The 18058-nt window shown below is 35.5% G+C and overlaps 1 protein-coding gene and 1 long non-coding RNA gene across 11 annotated transcripts in view; both read left to right on the top strand.

Annotated features, from left to right (window-relative positions):
* SAP130 (Sin3A associated protein 130) overlaps positions 1-18058 on the top strand; it is a 97101-nt gene that overhangs the window by 38071 nt on the left and 40972 nt on the right. For 5 of the 10 annotated variants that reach the window (XM_028508622.2, XM_028508620.2, XM_028508621.2 and 2 more), the window contains 7 exons: positions 42-132; positions 347-451; positions 4770-4911; positions 7595-7716; positions 12016-12318; positions 12991-13168; positions 15290-15394. In XM_028508622.2, coding sequence (XP_028364423.1) covers positions 42-132; positions 347-451; positions 4770-4911; positions 7595-7716; positions 12016-12318; positions 12991-13168; positions 15290-15394 — 1046 coding nt within the window. The remainder of the gene's footprint in view (positions 1-41; positions 133-346; positions 452-4769; positions 4912-7594; positions 7717-12015; positions 12319-12990; positions 13169-15289; positions 15395-18058) is intronic. The other 5 variants (XM_028508623.1, XM_028508624.2, XM_028508625.2 and 2 more) reach the window with 4 other exon arrangements.
* On the top strand, positions 1467-4426 carry LOC118500142. Its single transcript, XR_004902676.1, has 2 exons — positions 1467-1511; positions 1726-4426. It is a non-coding gene; the product is annotated as an uncharacterized LOC118500142 (long non-coding RNA).

The raw sequence follows: 18058 nt of genomic DNA, 5'->3' as shown, positions 1-18058 counted from the left end.
CTATTCTTGTTTATAACTGTTTCTGGGTTTTTCTGCCACAGAAAACTATCTTCAGTACTGGCACACCAGTGGCTGCAGCAACAGTAGCACCTATTTTGGCAACAAACACCATTTCTTCTGCAACCACGGCTGGTAAGTCAGCCACTATTCTTGCTCTTTCTGTCATGGAAAAATGAAGCATAAGTGGTAGGTAAATGTTTTATTTCTCAGCTTCAGTCAGAGAAAAAGAATAGACTATAAAAATTCTCTTAACTTTTCCCAAGAGCTTTTCTCAGGTTTTTGAGAACCTGTAATGTGTACAGAGCAGCCATTGTTTAAGAATTTTCTTTTTCCCCTCCCATTTTAGGAACTGTGTCACATACACAAGCTCCCACAAGTACAATTGTTACTATGACGATGCCCTCACATTCATCCCATGCTACTGCTGTGACCACCTCAAACATCCCAGTTGGTAAGTATTGTGCACCCTTTAGATAGAAGCTTAAAAGGAATTGTTCAGCCCCTCTGACCAGCTTTTCTTATAGATGGATAGTATTGATTTTTTTATTGTTGCTGATTTTCAAAGTAACAGTGAATTTACTTTTTAATATTGTTTGTCATACGGATTTGCCATTGAAGGTAGGAGAAGAGAGGAAAATCTTTAAGAGCTTCAAGTAAACTTTAAGTCTACTTTTAACTTCCTTGTCCATCAGTCTTTCTTTTATGTGTACCTTTTTAAAGAAGTAAATTAACTTTACTGACATAGTTACACAAGAACAACAGGAAAAGAAAGAAGCAAAGATAATGGAATGAAGAGAATTTGTATACAAACAGATTGTTTAGGAAAAATCTTTGGATGATGAAAAAGTGGGAAGATGGCTAAACCTCAAGTTGATTACCTAGGTTTTCATCTGATTGCTGCCTCAAGATACTTTAAAACTTCTTTTTTTTTTTTTTTAAGATTTTATTTATTTTTAGAGAGGGAAGGGAGGGGGGAGAGAGAGAGAGACATCAATGTGCGGTTGCTGGGGGCCGTGGCCTGCAACCCAGGCATGTGCCCTGACTGGGAATTGAATCTGCGATGCTGTGGTTCGCAGCCCGTGCTCAGTCCACTGAGCTATGCCAGCCAGGGCCCAAAACTTCTAAAATTTTATTCCCCCTTTAAGTATGTGTATACTTTGAATATTTAAAAAAATCTTTGGCCCTGGATGGGTAGTGTAGTTGTTTAGAGCATCATCTGAATACTACCAACATTGTGGGTTGATTCCCAGTCAGGATACATACAAGAATCAACCAATGAATGCATAAATAAGTGGAACAAGAGATCAATCTGTCTGTCTTTCTCTCTCTCCCCCTGCCACCCCTCTAAAAACCAATCAGTCAGTAAATAATTTTTGGAAAGTTTCTGATAGCCAAACTTTAGTCATCAGGAGCACGTATTTCTTTTCTACAGGACCAGCTAGTGGCAAACTAGCTAGTGGCAAACTAGCTAGTGGCAAACTTTCCACAGGACCAGCTAGTAAATGTTTGAAGTTTTTTTGTTTTTTTTTTTTTTTTTGGATTTTATTTGTTTATTTTTGGAGAGGGAAGGGAGGGAGATAGAGAGAGAAAGAAACATCAATGTGCGGTTGCTGGAGGTCATGGCCTGCAACCCAGGAATGTACCCTGGTTGGGAATTGAACCTGTGACACTTTGGTTCGCAAGCCCGTGCTCAATCCACCGAGCTATGCCAGCCAGGTGTTTGAGGTTTTTCAGGCTTCATAGGTCTGTGCCACAACTAATCATCAGTGGATAATAATGAAAACAAATGGGCATGCCTATGTGTCATTAAGATTTTAAGGACACCAAAATTTGAATTTCATATAAGTTTATGTGTCACAGTGTTTATGTCTCACAGAAACAGATACCAGGCGGGATTTGTCTCACAGGCCACAGGTTGCCAAGGTCTGCTGTAACAGCTGATATTTCACAGCTTTCAAGGCAGAGACCACAGCCTATGAGACTGTTCTTTTTAATCTACCAGTCGCAAGTTTTAGTTTTTACCTTTGTCTCGGTTCTGTAATGATGAGCGTGTCATCTTACTATTCTTTACTCCCAAAGATCTGGGATAGCTGCCATATTTTTAACATATTGTACTTTTTAGAAGTAAGACTGCTTTTTGTCAGATGACACACTACATACTGAATTGTCAGAACTGTGCCTGGTGACCAGGCACAGATTCCTGACCTTCTGTGTTCCAGCCCTGGGGTGCTCTTCCTACTTGCCTTCTTCACTTGTGAGATAGACTGCACCTTAACAGCCCTCTTTCCAAACTTTGAGGACAATTTGCACGATAATGATTGGTCCCGGGAAACTTTTACTCCTCTTTTAGATAACTGGATTATACCAGCCTTTAAACTGGTACTCAGCCCCACAAAAAACTTTTAGCAGAGTTTTACATTGCTGCTCGATCTTTTACATTGTTACTGCTCACTACAGCTTGGCACCAAACATCTCCCATATGCCTAGGAAGTTAATTTCACTTCCGTAAAAAGAAGTTTATTATGTATGTATATGGTTTGAGCAGTAGCGTATATTTGTTTCATTACATTACTCTTGTTGCAATGCTCTTTTTCATTGACTATTCCATGTTGTCATGTCATACCAATTTCTGGCTATCCTTAGTATTGTCATCAGTTATTGTCAGTGCTATAAAATCAGAGCCAAGCCCACTCTTAATTTTTACATTCTAGACTCTCACTAGGGAATCTACAGCTATGAAGAAAATCAGAACAGTTAAGAGGGGGCAGTGTACCCTATAGGGGCTCTCTGGTTTTGCCTCTCTGTGAAAAACTATTTTGAGATTAGTTCTTGTTAATGTCACTGTATCTTCTTAAGAGATCACACTGTGGAAGTCAACTCACTAAAAGTACCAGGAGACTAAACTCTGTTCATTCATTTTGCCTAGAACCACCAATTTTTTACTTGTCCTAATTTACTGTATTCTCTGTCTCCCCAGCTCATTTATCTTTGAATTTTCACCATTTACTGAATTCTAGATATGAAAATCATCTGATAAAAATTGTCCAAACAGATTTAACATCTGCCACTTAATGTGATTAGTTTCTTCTAAGTTCCATCAGGTTTATGCTCTAGTTTTGTTTTCCTCTTGTATGGAAACCTACTTTTTTGTTACATCATAATAGGATATCTGTAGAAAAGTACCTCAATTGAGAAGGGAGATTTGACATTAACCCTGCAGCACTGATCTTCAAGTGTGGGTATAGGAGATATATTAAAACACCTAAGTGGTTTTTTTCAGGTGACACTTGCTTTTTCCAGGTGAGATTAAATATTGGATTCAGCCATTGTTACTAACAAGAATGTATTGGGTCAGGAAAAAAAAGACTGATTAATGATGAACATACAGTTTTCTCTCCTAATGGATAACTCACTTCCAATAGAATACCATCCTGATTTTCTTTTTGCTCTGGCCCACACGTGATGGTGGTCTTAAAACTATAAAAAAACATAATAAGACAGTCACAGCATCCAAGAAATGAGATTATCTTTGGAGACAGCATTATGACCAACTTATGATTTCTGCATTATATTTTTTGTTAAGATTTATTTTTAATAATTGAGAATATGGCTTTTTTAATTAGAAAAAAAAGGAAAGGTAAATTTTGGGGTTTGTTGACAGTTACCAACCACTGGTTAGTTACCCTGCCAAATGACAGCTGCATTCCTATTGCAAGTATTATTTTCTGCTGCCTTTTATTGGCACAGTGAAAAACAAGGTTTAGTTGCTTTCCACTCAATGCTCTACTTACTACTGATGGAAAATATGTCATGCCAGCTTCTCTCTGTGTTAGCTAATAGATGCCATCATAAGTGGTCAAATAGGGCATCTCAACCATCATCCTGAAGAAAACTTTCTAGTTTTCTCCCTAAGGAAATAGCTAGGCATCATGGTGGGTTTGTGCTTCTTTTGATTTTTCATGCATTGCACTTTGGGTAATGTGGTGGCATCGCCCTAGTATCTAGTGGTTATGTGCCTGCCACTGGTGTAACTTGTGTCTTTACACACATGGAAACTGGGTCCCTCTATATCTCTGAAGCTTTTCTGTGCAAATTCCCAGGTATAGAGTTAACAGATAGATCTATAGGAACTATAAAGTATGTCCCAGTTCAGCTATACTGTCTAAACAAAATTTGATTACAAATTGTAGAGGCAAGAAAATTTTGAATGATATTAAATTTGAAAACTCTTGATTTTGCTATAAAGTGTTAGATAAAATCACAAGGATATTCAAATTAAGTGATTTTTCTGGAGAAGCCTTCATATATGAGGAAACTGAGACATGGAAATTTAAATGATATACTTGACACTGATTAGCAACATGTTACTAATTAGTTATGGACCCAGTTACTTACAGAGCAGAATCTAAGGTCTTTGTCATTTCTGTATTTATATTTTTGTTGAATTTTTTAAATAAAAATTTTTCTTAAAGAAGGGGGGGACCTCAAAGAATCCAGGTAAGGAGAAAAAGGTGTGATTGGTGACATTTTTGTTAAAGTATTAATGTTGAACCCTGCATTAACAAACAACAGGTTGAGTATATTAGTGGATTATTGGATTGGAATAATTAGTTTAACCTTATGTACTCATCTTTCACTTTTTATTTTGATTAAAACTAAAAATCCAGACTTTCTTACGATTTGCATTCTTAATATTATTGCTGGCCAAGAATGCTGTGGCTTGCCAATAGAAGCATGTAAGCAATAATGTAATTGGTTTACTTTTGTAGCTAAGGTGGTGCCTCAGCAGATCACACACACTTCCCCTAGGATCCAGCCTGACTACCCCACAGAGAGGAGTAGCCTAATCCCTATCTCAGGGCATCGGGCCTCTCCAAATCCTGTGGCCATGGAAACTCGCAGTGACAACAGGTAGGAGGGAATTGCCAGTTATACTGCCTCATTGTGTCATTAATTGTTTTGAATTTTCAATAAAACAAAATGTCCCACAAATATGGCATATATTTACTTATTCTTACTTTCAAATATTCCCCCTGAGAATAATTGTGTTATTTCTCTTAGTTTTATGAAAAATGTCTATATTTACTCAGCCATTCTCCTTTTTTTTGGATGTTCTTTTAGTATACATTGTTTTATTTTGTGTATTCATTTGTTTATTTTGAGATTAAAGGTTGCAGCATTATGACCCTTTATCCCTAATTTTCATCCTTCCATTTTCATCTCTGAGGAACAAAGACATTCTCTTAACCACAATACCGTTATCCCTGAAATGATTTTTTTAGCTTTCTATTTTCTTTCACAATTTTACATTTTTTAAGGATACAGATAGACAGGATCTGTAGAATATTCTTCAATTTGGGCTTGTCAGATTGTTTTGTCATAGTGATATTCAAGTTGTATGTTTTGAGTGAATACCACTTGAGTGATGCATTCTCACTTATACATCAGAGAGCCCATGCTATTCCTTTGTCCCATTGTTAATTATGTCAGCATTAATTAACTTAGTGAAGATGATGCTTGCCAGATTTTTCTACTGTAAAGGGTATCTTCTTTGTAAATAAATAATTTGTGTGGAAATACTTTGAGGTTATAAATGCCCTGTTCCCCAATAAACTTTCACACAGCAGTTTGTTGATGATTCTTGGCTGAATCAATTGAGAACTGCAGTTGATTAGTTGTAACATAGTGACTTTTTCTATTTATCATTTCTTTCATATTTATCAGCTGGCATTTTGATGTAAAGAAATTTTATCCCTATTTATTTATTGTGTATAGGCTTATGGATTTGGTTTTATTCACTCCTAAAATCTATTTATGTCATCTTGTTTTGATGCTCAAGTTGTCTCTGGGTTGGTCTTTGGGAGCCCCTTCTGGCTAGTTCCTATACTCTTGCCATGTCCTGGTCATTCTAGCACTTCCCACCACCACAAAATTTGCCAACTCCTGAACTTTTTCTGTCTGATCCCTGGAATCTGCCATTTCTCTAAAGAGCCCTGGTTCCTTTTCATCATTTAGAAACTAAGATATAGACAATTAGCTGTGTTAATTGTTACTGGATTGTCATTTCTTCTAGGCTCTTTGAGGGAGCAGAGGTAAGAAGTACTGTATTTTTAAGACTATAAGACACACCAGACCATAAGATGCACCTAGGTTTTAGGGGAGGAAAATAAGGAAAAAATTTTGAAGCAAAAAAATGTGGTAAAATGTTTAATAACCTGTGACCCCGCTCCACCGCCACTGCAACCCCCCCCCCCCCCCGCCCCGCCCCAGCGAGCCAGGTGGACTACATTTGGAGTATAAGACGTACCCCCTTTCCTCCCAAATTTGGGGGGTGTGTCTTATGGTCTGAAAAATACGGTATATAACATTTTAAAGACTCTTTAGTACACGCTTACACTTCTAGTTCAACCCCATTACCTCCCCCATTCCATATTTGCATTTCCCTTCTTCCCACAGTCAGCACATGGTACAGTACACATGAAGTCTTTTCAGGATTGGGTCATTTTTAAATGATCTTGTTTGATTATTATGGTGTATAAGAATGCATATAGGTTTTAATATATTGTGTGTCCATCATTTTTGCTGAACACGACTAATAGCTCTAAGAGTTTGTAAATTTTTCCAGATTTCCTATGTAGATGTTTATTTCATCTACAAATAGGACAGTTTTTTGAGAGACGAAAGAGTTTTTTTCATTTCCATTTTGTATACCTATGTCTTTCTTGTTGGATAGAGCTTCTAATATAATGTGGAATGTAGCAGAGATAATGAGAGTCCTTGTCTTGTTCCTGACCTGAATAGGAATTCTTATGAAATTTCATTATAAGTTTTTATAGATACTGTTTGCAGTTTGAGGTACAAAGTTTGCTTCTCTTCCTGTTTTCTTAGACATTTATATCATGAATAATTATTGAACACTATTAAATCTTTTTGTAAATCTTTTCAAAGTTTCGTATGATTATTCTTTTATAATTTTTAATATCTGAACCATTAATAGAAATTCTGATGTTGAATCATTTCTATCTGTGATAAACCATATTTGATTCTGATATACTTAATTTTATATAGTACTTAATTCAATTTTATTCATAAATCTTAGTGTCAGAGTGAAATTTGTTTATGATGTTTTCTTATACTCTCCCTGTCGAGTTTTGATGTCAAGGCTTTATTAAGCTGAAAAAATAACAGGTCACTTTTCTTCTTTTTCTGGTCTCTGAATCAGTTTGTATATGCTTGGCATTATCTGTTTTATGTATGTTTGATAAAATTTGTCAGTATAAACAATCTGAGCTTAGAGCCTTTCAAGTGGAATTGAACAGGGAAGACCCTTCAATTACTGAGTTTTTTTAAGTCAGTTTTGCCAATTATTATTCCATATATGTGTTACATTTATTGATATAGTATTTATTAGTATTTATTTAAAAGTGTTAGTTACTCTGTAGATTTGTTTCCTTTTACCTAAGTGTTTGAGACACAATAGGAAATGTTGGTATGGCAGTTAAGAGTGTGAAAAGGATCTGGGGGATAGGATCATTTGAAGGTAAAGAAGAAAATAGATCATTTTGGCTCATTATTATTTGTGTTCCATCTATAGACCATCTGTTCCTGTTCAGTTCCAGTACTTTTTGCCAACATACCCACCTTCTGCATACCCACTGACTGCACACACGTACACTCCAATCACCAGCTCTGTGTCCACCATTCGACAGTATCCAGGTATGAACTCCTGTTAAGATGACTTTTAACATTTTAATATTTTCAAGCAATGAGATAGAAATCAATCAGTGAGTGTTTAGCATGGATTTAATCACTCCATCTTCTGTGTTCAAATTCAGATAAGCACGAAATCTGAAGCTTTAAGGTTTTAAATCACCATTTCTTTGTTTTGTGTGAAAAAGTTGTTGTTATTATTATTTTTTATTTTTATTGATACTTACATGACTTGTCCCGCTTGAGGATAATTATGTTAACAATTTTTGTTATACCTTAAAATTATACTACAAGTTAAAACGAATAAAGCTGTGTTCTTACAGAGTTTCTGTTGTTTTGTGGAATAGCAGTTGTATTTTTAATGTTAGTCCATTTATGTTAAACATTCAACATTCTTCCTTATAAATAGTATTCTTTTTGATAACCCAGAAAAAAAAAACAATTCTTAAGCTAGAGTGTTTGTGTAACATTTTCCCTGTGGGACCCTCAGCTCACTTTAGACATAAGAAAGCCAGATTATCTGTTTCAGGGCTGTCAAACTCATTTTTACCGGGGTCCACATCAGCCTTGTGGTTGCCATCAAAGGGCCAAAATAATTTTAGGGCTGTATAAATGTAACTGCTCCTCAACTGTTAAGGAGTTGAAATTACACTTGGGTTTTTCAAGGCTGCCACGAGGCTGATGTGGCCCCTGGTGAAAATGAGTTTGACACTGACACCCCTGCTCTAGCTTGTGGACATTGCCCTTCTGTTGTGCAAGTGAAGATGCAGCCAGGGCCACACATGGCCATTGAGCATTTGAAGAGGGACCCACCACGAATGAAGAAATAAGTTTTTTGTTTTACTTCATTAAATTGGTGAAACTTCAAATTTGTTTGGAAAAACTTACTAATGAAACTACTCTTTTGAAATGTAGATTGTGTGGAACCAAAATATTTTGCAAATCAAATATTTTTAATAAATATTTAACATCTGAATTGAAGTGTGTGTTTAAGAACAAAATATACCCTGAATTTTGAAGACATAGTATAGAAAGAAAATGTAAAATATCTTAGTAAAAAATTTTATTGTGGTTACACTTTGAAATGCTAATATTTTAGATACACTGGATTAAATAAGATGTCTTAAATATATATTAAAATTGGTTTGATCTTTTATTTTTACTTTATTAATGTGGCTACAGAAAAATCTAAAATTGCTCATATGACTTATATTTCCATTAGAGTGCTGGGCTTAAACTTCAAAACACTATATTTAAATTATTTAAATAGCTTTAAAAATCTGTATGTTCATTTTTGTTTTTTTTTTTTTTTTTTTTTTTTTTTTTTGGTATGTTGGTTTGTTCGGGGATTTTTTTCTTTTTGCAAAACTTTCCCCAAGTTTTATTTTAATTTTTATCTCTAATGTGGAAAAATAGCTGAATTGTTGTGAATATTCTGTCATGTTTTGCCATACAATTTCAAAGGAAATTCATAACTATTTTTTTATTAACAATCTTATAGAGATAAAAATAATGTTTGGTTGTTGCCAGAAATATTATGCTTATTGCTGAAAATACTTAAGTCTTTTTATCGGTGGCCACACTTACCATCATTTCTTCATCTACTTCCTTGACTTTCTATTACAATGCAGTCATTTTGTGTTTCTGCAAAAGGTAACTCATAACCAATATTTATTTCTTTGAATACTTGCCAACTGAAAAGGATGTCTCTTGAGCTAGCATTATCATTTTATGTAAATATTTACTGTAAAAATTCATTTTACTAGCACTATTAGAAGTTTCTGTATTTCTACGTTATTATTCTAGTTGCCCTGATAGATACTAACACAGAAAAATGAATAGTGCAAGCAACAACACTATTTCTTTCACTACCCATATGTGCACCATTGTTGTTGCAGATGAGATGGAATATATTCTTTCTCGGATGTGGATGGACACAACTGAAGGAAATATTTATGACTCAGCTTACATTGTTCTCTTTTCAAGTGTTACAGATTCAGTAGCTCACTTTAAATTATTTTAAAGCAGATTTTTTCAAATCAAGAGGAAAACAGGAAAATTTGTATATAATAGACTCCTATATTGCCAAATATGTGATTGCTGTAATACATAGTTTATTATATAATTGTTCATGGTCTCTGGTTGCTTATAAAGATGGAATCTTTTTGGCCCATTAGTTATTAGTTAAATATATAATTATAAATATATGTTCATTATATATATGTTCATTATCTGGTTTGTAAATAATCCCTCAAATTATTCTTGAAATTTTATTTATTTCAGAGATATTTTTCATTTCAATAATTCATTTATTCATTCATGCATTTGTTAATACCACAAATATTTATTGACACCCTACTGTGTGTAAGGTTCTATGCCAGGCTTTATTTTTAAAGCTACTCCTAAACAGATCTTACTTTCAACAAGCTTAGAGTCTAATAGGGAAGTAAGACATGAAGAGATATTATAGTAGATTAAGTACTAAGTCCCTGAAGAGATGCTTGAACAAAGCCATGCTGCTTCTGAGGTAAGAAAGATTATTCTACATGAGATGGTAGGGTTGGAAGTCAGGGATGATTTTCCTAAAGGAAGTAGTATTTGGAAAGCATCTCAGAAAGGATAGGACAGAGCCATGGTGGGATTACAGAAAAGTACACTTAATATCTGTGAATAAAGTATTAACATAGAATATGTGCTTGGAACAGAGTGGTTCAGTTTTGGCTGGAGTACAGCTTGAGTGAGGATATAGTTTTTTTAAGGGTAGAACTTGAAAAAGCTTGAAATAGTGACTAGACTGCATAGTCTGCCTCAGACAAATGACCAAAGTTTGAACAGAAATAACAAAGGTATACTTTTCAAGAAGAAACTGAAAATGCTCTGTGGATTATTTATTTTACAACAAGGGAAGATAACAGTGACTGTGTATTTGCATGTACTGATTTCTCATGATACTTTTCTCATTTGTAAAAATTTCTTTTCTCTATGGTTTATGAAAGTTTCCATTATATTTTTTTAATTGAGGTATAATTGGCATACACCATATTAGATCCTGTTGTACAATAATTTGATAATTTCTTGTGATGAGAACTGTCTTAGCAACTTTCAAATATGCACTCAGCCACCGTGCCATGCATTACATCCCCATGACTTATTTTATAATTGGAAGCTTGTACCTTTTGACCCTCTTCACACATTTTACTCATCCCACACTTCCCACTAGTACCCACTTAGCCTCTGGCAACAATCAGTCTGTTCTGTCTATGAACTTGATGTGTTTTTGTTTTTCTTCTTACATTTGACATATAGTATTTGTCTTCTCTGTCTGGCTTATTTACTTAGCATGATACCCTCAAGGTCTCTCCTGTTACAAATGTTCTTTTTTTATAGCTGAATAATGTTCGTGTGTGTGTGTGTCACATTTTTTTTTTTTTAATCCAGTTGTCCATCAGCAGACACTTAGCTTGTATCCCTATCTTGGTTATTTTGAAACAGGGTGTAGATAACTTTTCCTGGGTTTTTTTGATAACTAAGAAGAAAACTTACTGTGTTTTCTTTCTATAAATAGTGAGAAATTTCTTTTTTGTTGCTTCCTGGGGGGGTAATTTTTTAAAAATTTTTATTTGTTTTTAGAGAGAGGGGAAGGGAGGAAGGAGAGGGAGAGAAACACTGATCAATTGCCCCTCTAACACGCCCCTTCTGGGGACCAAACCATAACCCAGGCGTGAGCCCTGACTGGGAATCGAACTGGCGACCTTTGGCTTTGCAGGACAACACCCACCCAACTGAGCCACACTGGTCAGGGCATTGTTTTTGTTTTTGATTTTGTTGTTTTTGAGTTTGTTTTTAATATGTACATAGGTGGTATGATTGCTGTGTAGGAAAGTTGCTTGTTCTTTCTTTTTATGGATACATAGAATTTAAAATTTGTAAGCGCTGTATTACAGAAGTGCTTATGATAGTGGTTCTATAAATTAAAACAAAATATTCTTGACTTGGGAACTATGGATGTATCCTAGAAGTTTTATATGAATTGTTTAGCACAGTTGCTTGGCTCACATTTGCAATTTAATACATAGATTGCTCTTTTCTTGTTTTAATGCTATTTTTAATAATCTGCAAAAAGATCATATCTAATTGGTAGGAAGTAAGGGGGGAACCTCAATATATAGTTTTATGCTTTTTTTAAATTTAGGATTTAGATCTCATTTAGTGGAAAAATTCTACTTTCATTTTAGTGTTTTTCTTATGTGAACTGCATCTAATCAAAGCTAATATTCTTGTAGTCAGTTTTTACATTATTTTTAGTTTCAGCTCAAGCTCCAAATTCTGCCATAACAGCTCAGACTGGTGTTGGGGTGGCTTCTACAGTTCACCTGAACCCCATGCAGTTGATGACAGTAGATGCATCTCATGCTCGACACATTCAAGGGATCCAGCCTGCTCCCATCAGTACACAGGGGATACAGCCAGCCCCCATTGGGACCCCAGGAATACAACCAGCACCAATTGGCACACAGGGGATTCACTCAGCAACCCCAATCAGTACACAAGGACTTCAGCCTGCATCAGTGGGTACTCAGCAGCCTCCGAATGAAGGAAAGACTTCAGGTAATTTTACTTCTCTGCATGCAAGTTGGTGTGGAGAAAAGAGATAACAATGGGTTTAAATCCTGGATCTTCCACTTACTGGCTTGTGGTCTCAGGTAATCAATTCCTCTAAGCTTTCATTTCTGCTTTGTAACATGAGACACTTAGAACTTACCTGTCAGGCTCATTAGAAGTGCATACATACACAGCCTTAGAGCCATTTGCAAATGGTGAGAAGCATTCTGTAAATTAAAACTCTTAGTTGGAAGAGCAAATACACCTTATAGGAGTTTTTTCATTCTAGTTAAGATTTTGAGGAAGATTTTATGTAAACCTGTAAAATTAAGATAAACTGGAATGTTGGAACCATTTTTAGGATTGAAAGTGGTTTTATTTTACAAAAACTGGGAGATTTCTGAAAGTATACCATGTACTTTACATATCTTACCTCATTTTAGTAATTATGATTATAGAGCAAAGAAAATGGTTATCAATCATACATCAGTAGACATAATAACCTCTCCTATTTTGCCTTTTATCTTTTAGACCAAAGAACATTATGTTCCCATTTCTTATCTTGAAATTGGATATTCACAACATGGATATGATAATTCTTATTTTGAGACATTTTAGTAATGTTTCTTGCCTTCCCCTCTCTTTATTGCTCTTTCCTGTCCCCATCCTGTCCTCCAGCAGTGGTGCTGGCTGATGGAGCCACAATTGTAGCCAACCCTATTAGCAACCCATTCAGTGCTTCTCCAGCAGCAACAACTGTGGTGCAGACCCACAGCCAGAGTGCTAGCACCAATGCTCCAGCCCAGGGCTCATCCCCCCGGCCAAGCATACTTCGGAAGAAACCTGCCACAGATGGGTGAGTAGACCCAGTGGTGCCAAATGAAACCGCTGGTTCTGAATATAGTTGGTTTAATTGGGTTAGGCAGTACTTATGTTCAACTCTAGTAGATTATGCCAATAGTTTTTCCAAGTATTTATATCCACTTAAACCCTCACCAGCTATGGTGATGATTGCATTCATCATTACCAACTCTTGTTACTGGCACATTTTTTAAGTTTAGTCATTCTGTGTTTATAGTGGTGTATCCCATTAGTTTGGGGGGACGGGTTTGTTTTGCTTTGCTTTGCTTTGGGGGGGGGGTGTATAGTGGAGTTTGTCTTTTTTATTTCTTATGGAAAAGTTTAAACATAATAAAATTTTGTACTTATCATTGGGTACCCGTTATTCAATTTCAGTTATCACCTTATCAGCTCGTGGTCAATTTTATCTAGATGCCTACCCACCCTTTTCCATCATGTTATTTTGAAGCAAATTCCAAACAGCACATTTCATTTGTATGTATTTTAGCATGTGTCTATTGAGAGATACATACCAAAAAATACAATATATACTTAATACCATCGATTACCTGATCACTGTTCAAATTTCTAGTGATCTCAAATGTCACACATTTTATTTTGTTTTATATTATTTAATTGAATTAGTATTCTCATAAGATGTACATATTATGATTAGTGGATATGTCTCCTAAGACTCTTCTAATATGTAGGTTTCCTCTGTATCTTTTTTTTTTTTTTTTTTTTTTCTTAAAATTCATTTGTTGAAGAAACTTGGTCTTTGGTCCAATGGTTTTTCCTCTTCCTCTCTCTCTCTCTCTCTCTGGATTTTCTTGATTGCATCTCCCTTGTATTAGTTTCCTAGGATTGCTATAACAAATTACCACAGATTTGGTGGCTAAGAACAACACTTATTCTCACAGTTCTGGTGGCTAGAAATCTGAAATTGAGGTGTTGGCAGGGTTGGTTCCTTCTGAATGCTCTCAGGGAGAACCCATTCAGTGCCTCTCTTCTACCTTCTGGCAGCTATTGGCAATCCCTTGCATATCCTGACTTGTGGACTCCTCACTCCAGTGTTCATATGGCCTTCCCTCTATGTCTGTATCTGAAATTTCCCTCTCCTTTCTGTTATGTAACTACCAGTTGTTGGATTTAGGGCATACTATAAATCTAGAATAATCTCAAGATCCTTACCTTAATTGCATTTGCAAAGATCCTAGTTTTTTTACATTCACAGGTGCCAAGGATTAGGACTTAGCTATGTCTTTTTAGGGAACACAATTAAACCCACTTCTCCCTTGGTGTAGTTTCACTTGTTCTTCTCTCCTCCATGTTTTCTCTATGCTGTTACTTGAATCTTAAAGGCTTGATTAGGTTCACTTTTTTTTTTTTCCTTTTCTCATGAGTACTTCATAAGTCCATTGTTTATTTATTACTTTACCAGGAGACATATCTGGTTGTCACCCTTTTTGAGACGTTAGCTGTCTTGAGGTTCAGTGTGTAAGTTCATTAATCATTGAGCATTATAACATGGTACATTCTGATTCTAGCCATTTTCTCTCAAACCCACTCTTGTCTGACATTTGTTCCCCCTCTGCCAAAACTAAACATGTCAAGATCACTTGTGACTTCTACATTGCTGAACCCAGTGGTTAATTCTCAGTCTGAGCCATATGTGGTCTCTATTGTATGGCACAGTAGGTCACTAATTACCTTGATCAACATTTTTCACTTTGTGTTTAATAACTGGCTCAAGTCAATATAAATGCATAGACATAACGATTGTAAACACTTAATATAGGCTTAAATTTTAATATTAAGTAGAAAGGTGATAAAGCATGCCAGAAAAGGCAAGTAGAGTCACAGTGGTTGCTTCCTGAGAGTGATGGGCAAGAAGTGGGGAGGAATAGGGAAGGGACCTGCTGTATTTTGTTTAAAGCCTTTTAGTACTTACTATTTGACTTTTTAAATATTGTGCCTATATCACTTTGATAATAATATTTAAAAATCATTAATTCTTAGCCAGTGCGATGCTTTTATTTTGCTATAGGAATGCCTAGGAAATGTGTATCTTGTACTTCTTATCTTTTAATACCCTTAGACTCCTGGGGTGTTTTGGTTTGTCTTTTGTCTCTTTCAGAATTGCAGTTCGAAAAACCCTCATTCCTCCTCAGCCTCCTGAAGTGTCTAGCCCTCGAGTGGAAAGCTCTCTGCGGAGTACATCTGGGTCACCTAGGCCAGCAGGGTGAGCACAAAGATGTTACTTCTCTTGCCTCCAACTGCACATAACTGGGGAAGAAAGAGTCTAATCAACATGACCAATTTCACGTAATTTCCTTATGTGCAATTTTTATATGTTATTCTTATCTGCATAACCTACATACATTTTTCAACCTCTCTGACCGTCATTACCTCATTTATGAAATGGGCATATGTATAACATTTATTTCATCAGATTCCTATGTATTCAAATGAAATTACTCAACAAAAGTGCTTAGAATAGAACCTGTGTTGTAGTAAACACCCAGGGTTTTTTTGCTGTCATAAATGGCATCATAGGAATAGTTAATACATGCTTTTTTCTTTATTCTTTATCATCTTAATTCCAAAAGTGAAATTATTTTGGATAAAAATGAGACAATATAAAAATACTTAAAGTCTAAAGTGAAAATCACTTTTCTATTCTTTGTCAGTCTCACTCCCCAGAATATCATTGATTGGTAACAGTTTTGTTAAGTTATCTTTCCACATCTTCTCCTACATACACATGCACATATATATAGATTGACAGACCCTTAAAAAAAGATCTTGCTGATTGATTTTTTTTTAACTTATGTCAGTAATAGCTTGCCATGTTAATGTATTTAGGTATACTTCATAAAACTTTATTCAAAAAAGAATTATGAATGCCTAGCATGTGCCAAGTGTCATTGTAGAATCTGGGGGTACATAAGAGTGACTAAAACAGACAAACTGTTCTTAGCTTACTTTCTAGTAAGTGTAAAAAAAATGGACAACTATAATAGCATAAACAATAAAATATTTTAAAAAGAATTAATAAATATGTGAAGGAAAAAAAGCGGTGTGAAGTGAATATAAAATAATGGGGGAAGTGCCCTAGCTGGTGTGGCTCAGTGGATTGAGTACCGGCCCATGAACCAAAAGGTTACCAGTGCTATTCCCAGTTAAGGCACATGCCTGGGTTGCAGGCCAGGTCCGCAGTATGGGGTGCTCAAAAGGCAGCCACACATTGATGTTTCTCTTCTTCTCTTTCTCCCTCCCTTTCCCCTCTATAAAATTAACTAAATAAAACCTTTACAAATATGTTAAATAATAAAAATAAAGTGATGGGGAGGAGATAATGTCTAATAAAAAGGCTTATCTCAGCAGAGGTTTAAGAGCATGAAGGAGTAAGCCAAATGCTCCCTGATTTTTTATAATATCAGACAAAGGAAATAGCAGGAGCCAAGACTTTAATGTAGGAGTAGTTGGAGACATAACTTTGCACATTAATGCAGGAATGTGGGAAAAAAACATGGAAGCTAAAATTGTGCAAAGGGATCTTATTCAGTAGTGGAGGAATATCAGATTATTATGTGAACTTTAAAAACATTTGTGAAAATATTAACAACTGTCAGTTTTATAAGGAAATGAAAAAATAGTGAATATTTACTTAGTACACTGTAATTCAGAACATTAGAAGTGTTGAGAATTCAAATGTTTTTTTTCTTAAAATGATTCAAGAGTAGTTGGAACAGGGGTAACCTTATTCACATTGTGTAATTCATAAGGCAAGTCAAGAGCCCATTTATGCCTTGAGGGACTCTCATATTCCTAAGTTTGGATCTACTTCTGACATTTATTTTTTACTAAAGTATAGTTGGCATACAATATATTAGTTTCAGGTATGCAACAGTGATTAGACGTTTATATATCTTAACACTGTGCTTACCACATATTCACTATGTACCCCTTTACCTTTTATACCCATTGTTTCTGGCAACCATCAGTTTGGGGCTTTTTTGCTTCTTTTTTTAATATATTTTATTGATTATTCTATTACACTTGTTCCATTTTCCCCCTTTATTCACCTCTGCCCTGCACACCCCTCCCACCCAAGTTCCCCCCTTTCAGTTCATGTCCATGGGTTGTACATATAAGTTCTCTGGCTTCTACATTTCCTAAACTATTCTTAACCTCCCCGTCTATTTTCTACCTACCATTTATGCTACTTATTTTCTGTACCTTTTCCCCCCTTCTCCTTCCTGCTGATAACCCTTCACGTGATCTCCATTTCTGTGGTTCTGTTCCTGTTCTAGTTGTTTGCTTAGTTTGTTTTTGTTTTTAGGTTGGGTTGTTAATAGCTGTCAGTTTGTTGTCATTTCAGTTTTCATATTTTTTATCTTCTTTTTCTCAGATAAGTCCTTTTAACATTTCATATAATAAGGGCTGTGTGATAATGAACTCCTTTAAATTGACTTTATCTGAAAAGCACTTTATCTGCCCTTCCATTCTAAATGATAGCTTTGCTGGATAGAGTAATGTTGGATGCCCTTGCCTTTCATGACTTGGAATACTTCTTTCCAGCCCCTTCTTGCCTGTAAGGTCTCTTTTGAGAAATCAACTGACAGTCTTATGGGAACTCCTTTGTAAGTAACTGTCTCCTTTTTTCTTGCTGCTTTTAAGATTTTCTCCTTATTTTTAATCTTGGGTAATGTAATTATGATGTGCCTTAGTGTGTGCTTCCTTGGGTCCAACTTCTTTGGGATTCTGAGCTTCTTGGATTTCCTGAAAGTATATTTCCTTTGCCAGATGGGGGAAGTTCTTCATTATTTTTTCAGAGAAGTTTTCAGTTCTTGCTCTTCCTCTTCTCTTTCTGGCATCCATATGATTTGGATGTTGGAACATT

The sequence above is a fragment of the Phyllostomus discolor genome, chromosome 4, assembly GCF_004126475.2.
Source record: "Phyllostomus discolor isolate MPI-MPIP mPhyDis1 chromosome 4, mPhyDis1.pri.v3, whole genome shotgun sequence".
Taxonomy (NCBI): Eukaryota; Metazoa; Chordata; class Mammalia; order Chiroptera; family Phyllostomidae; genus Phyllostomus; species Phyllostomus discolor.
Note: the sequence above shows the minus strand (reverse complement) of the source record. Positions and strands in the feature narration are given on the sequence as shown.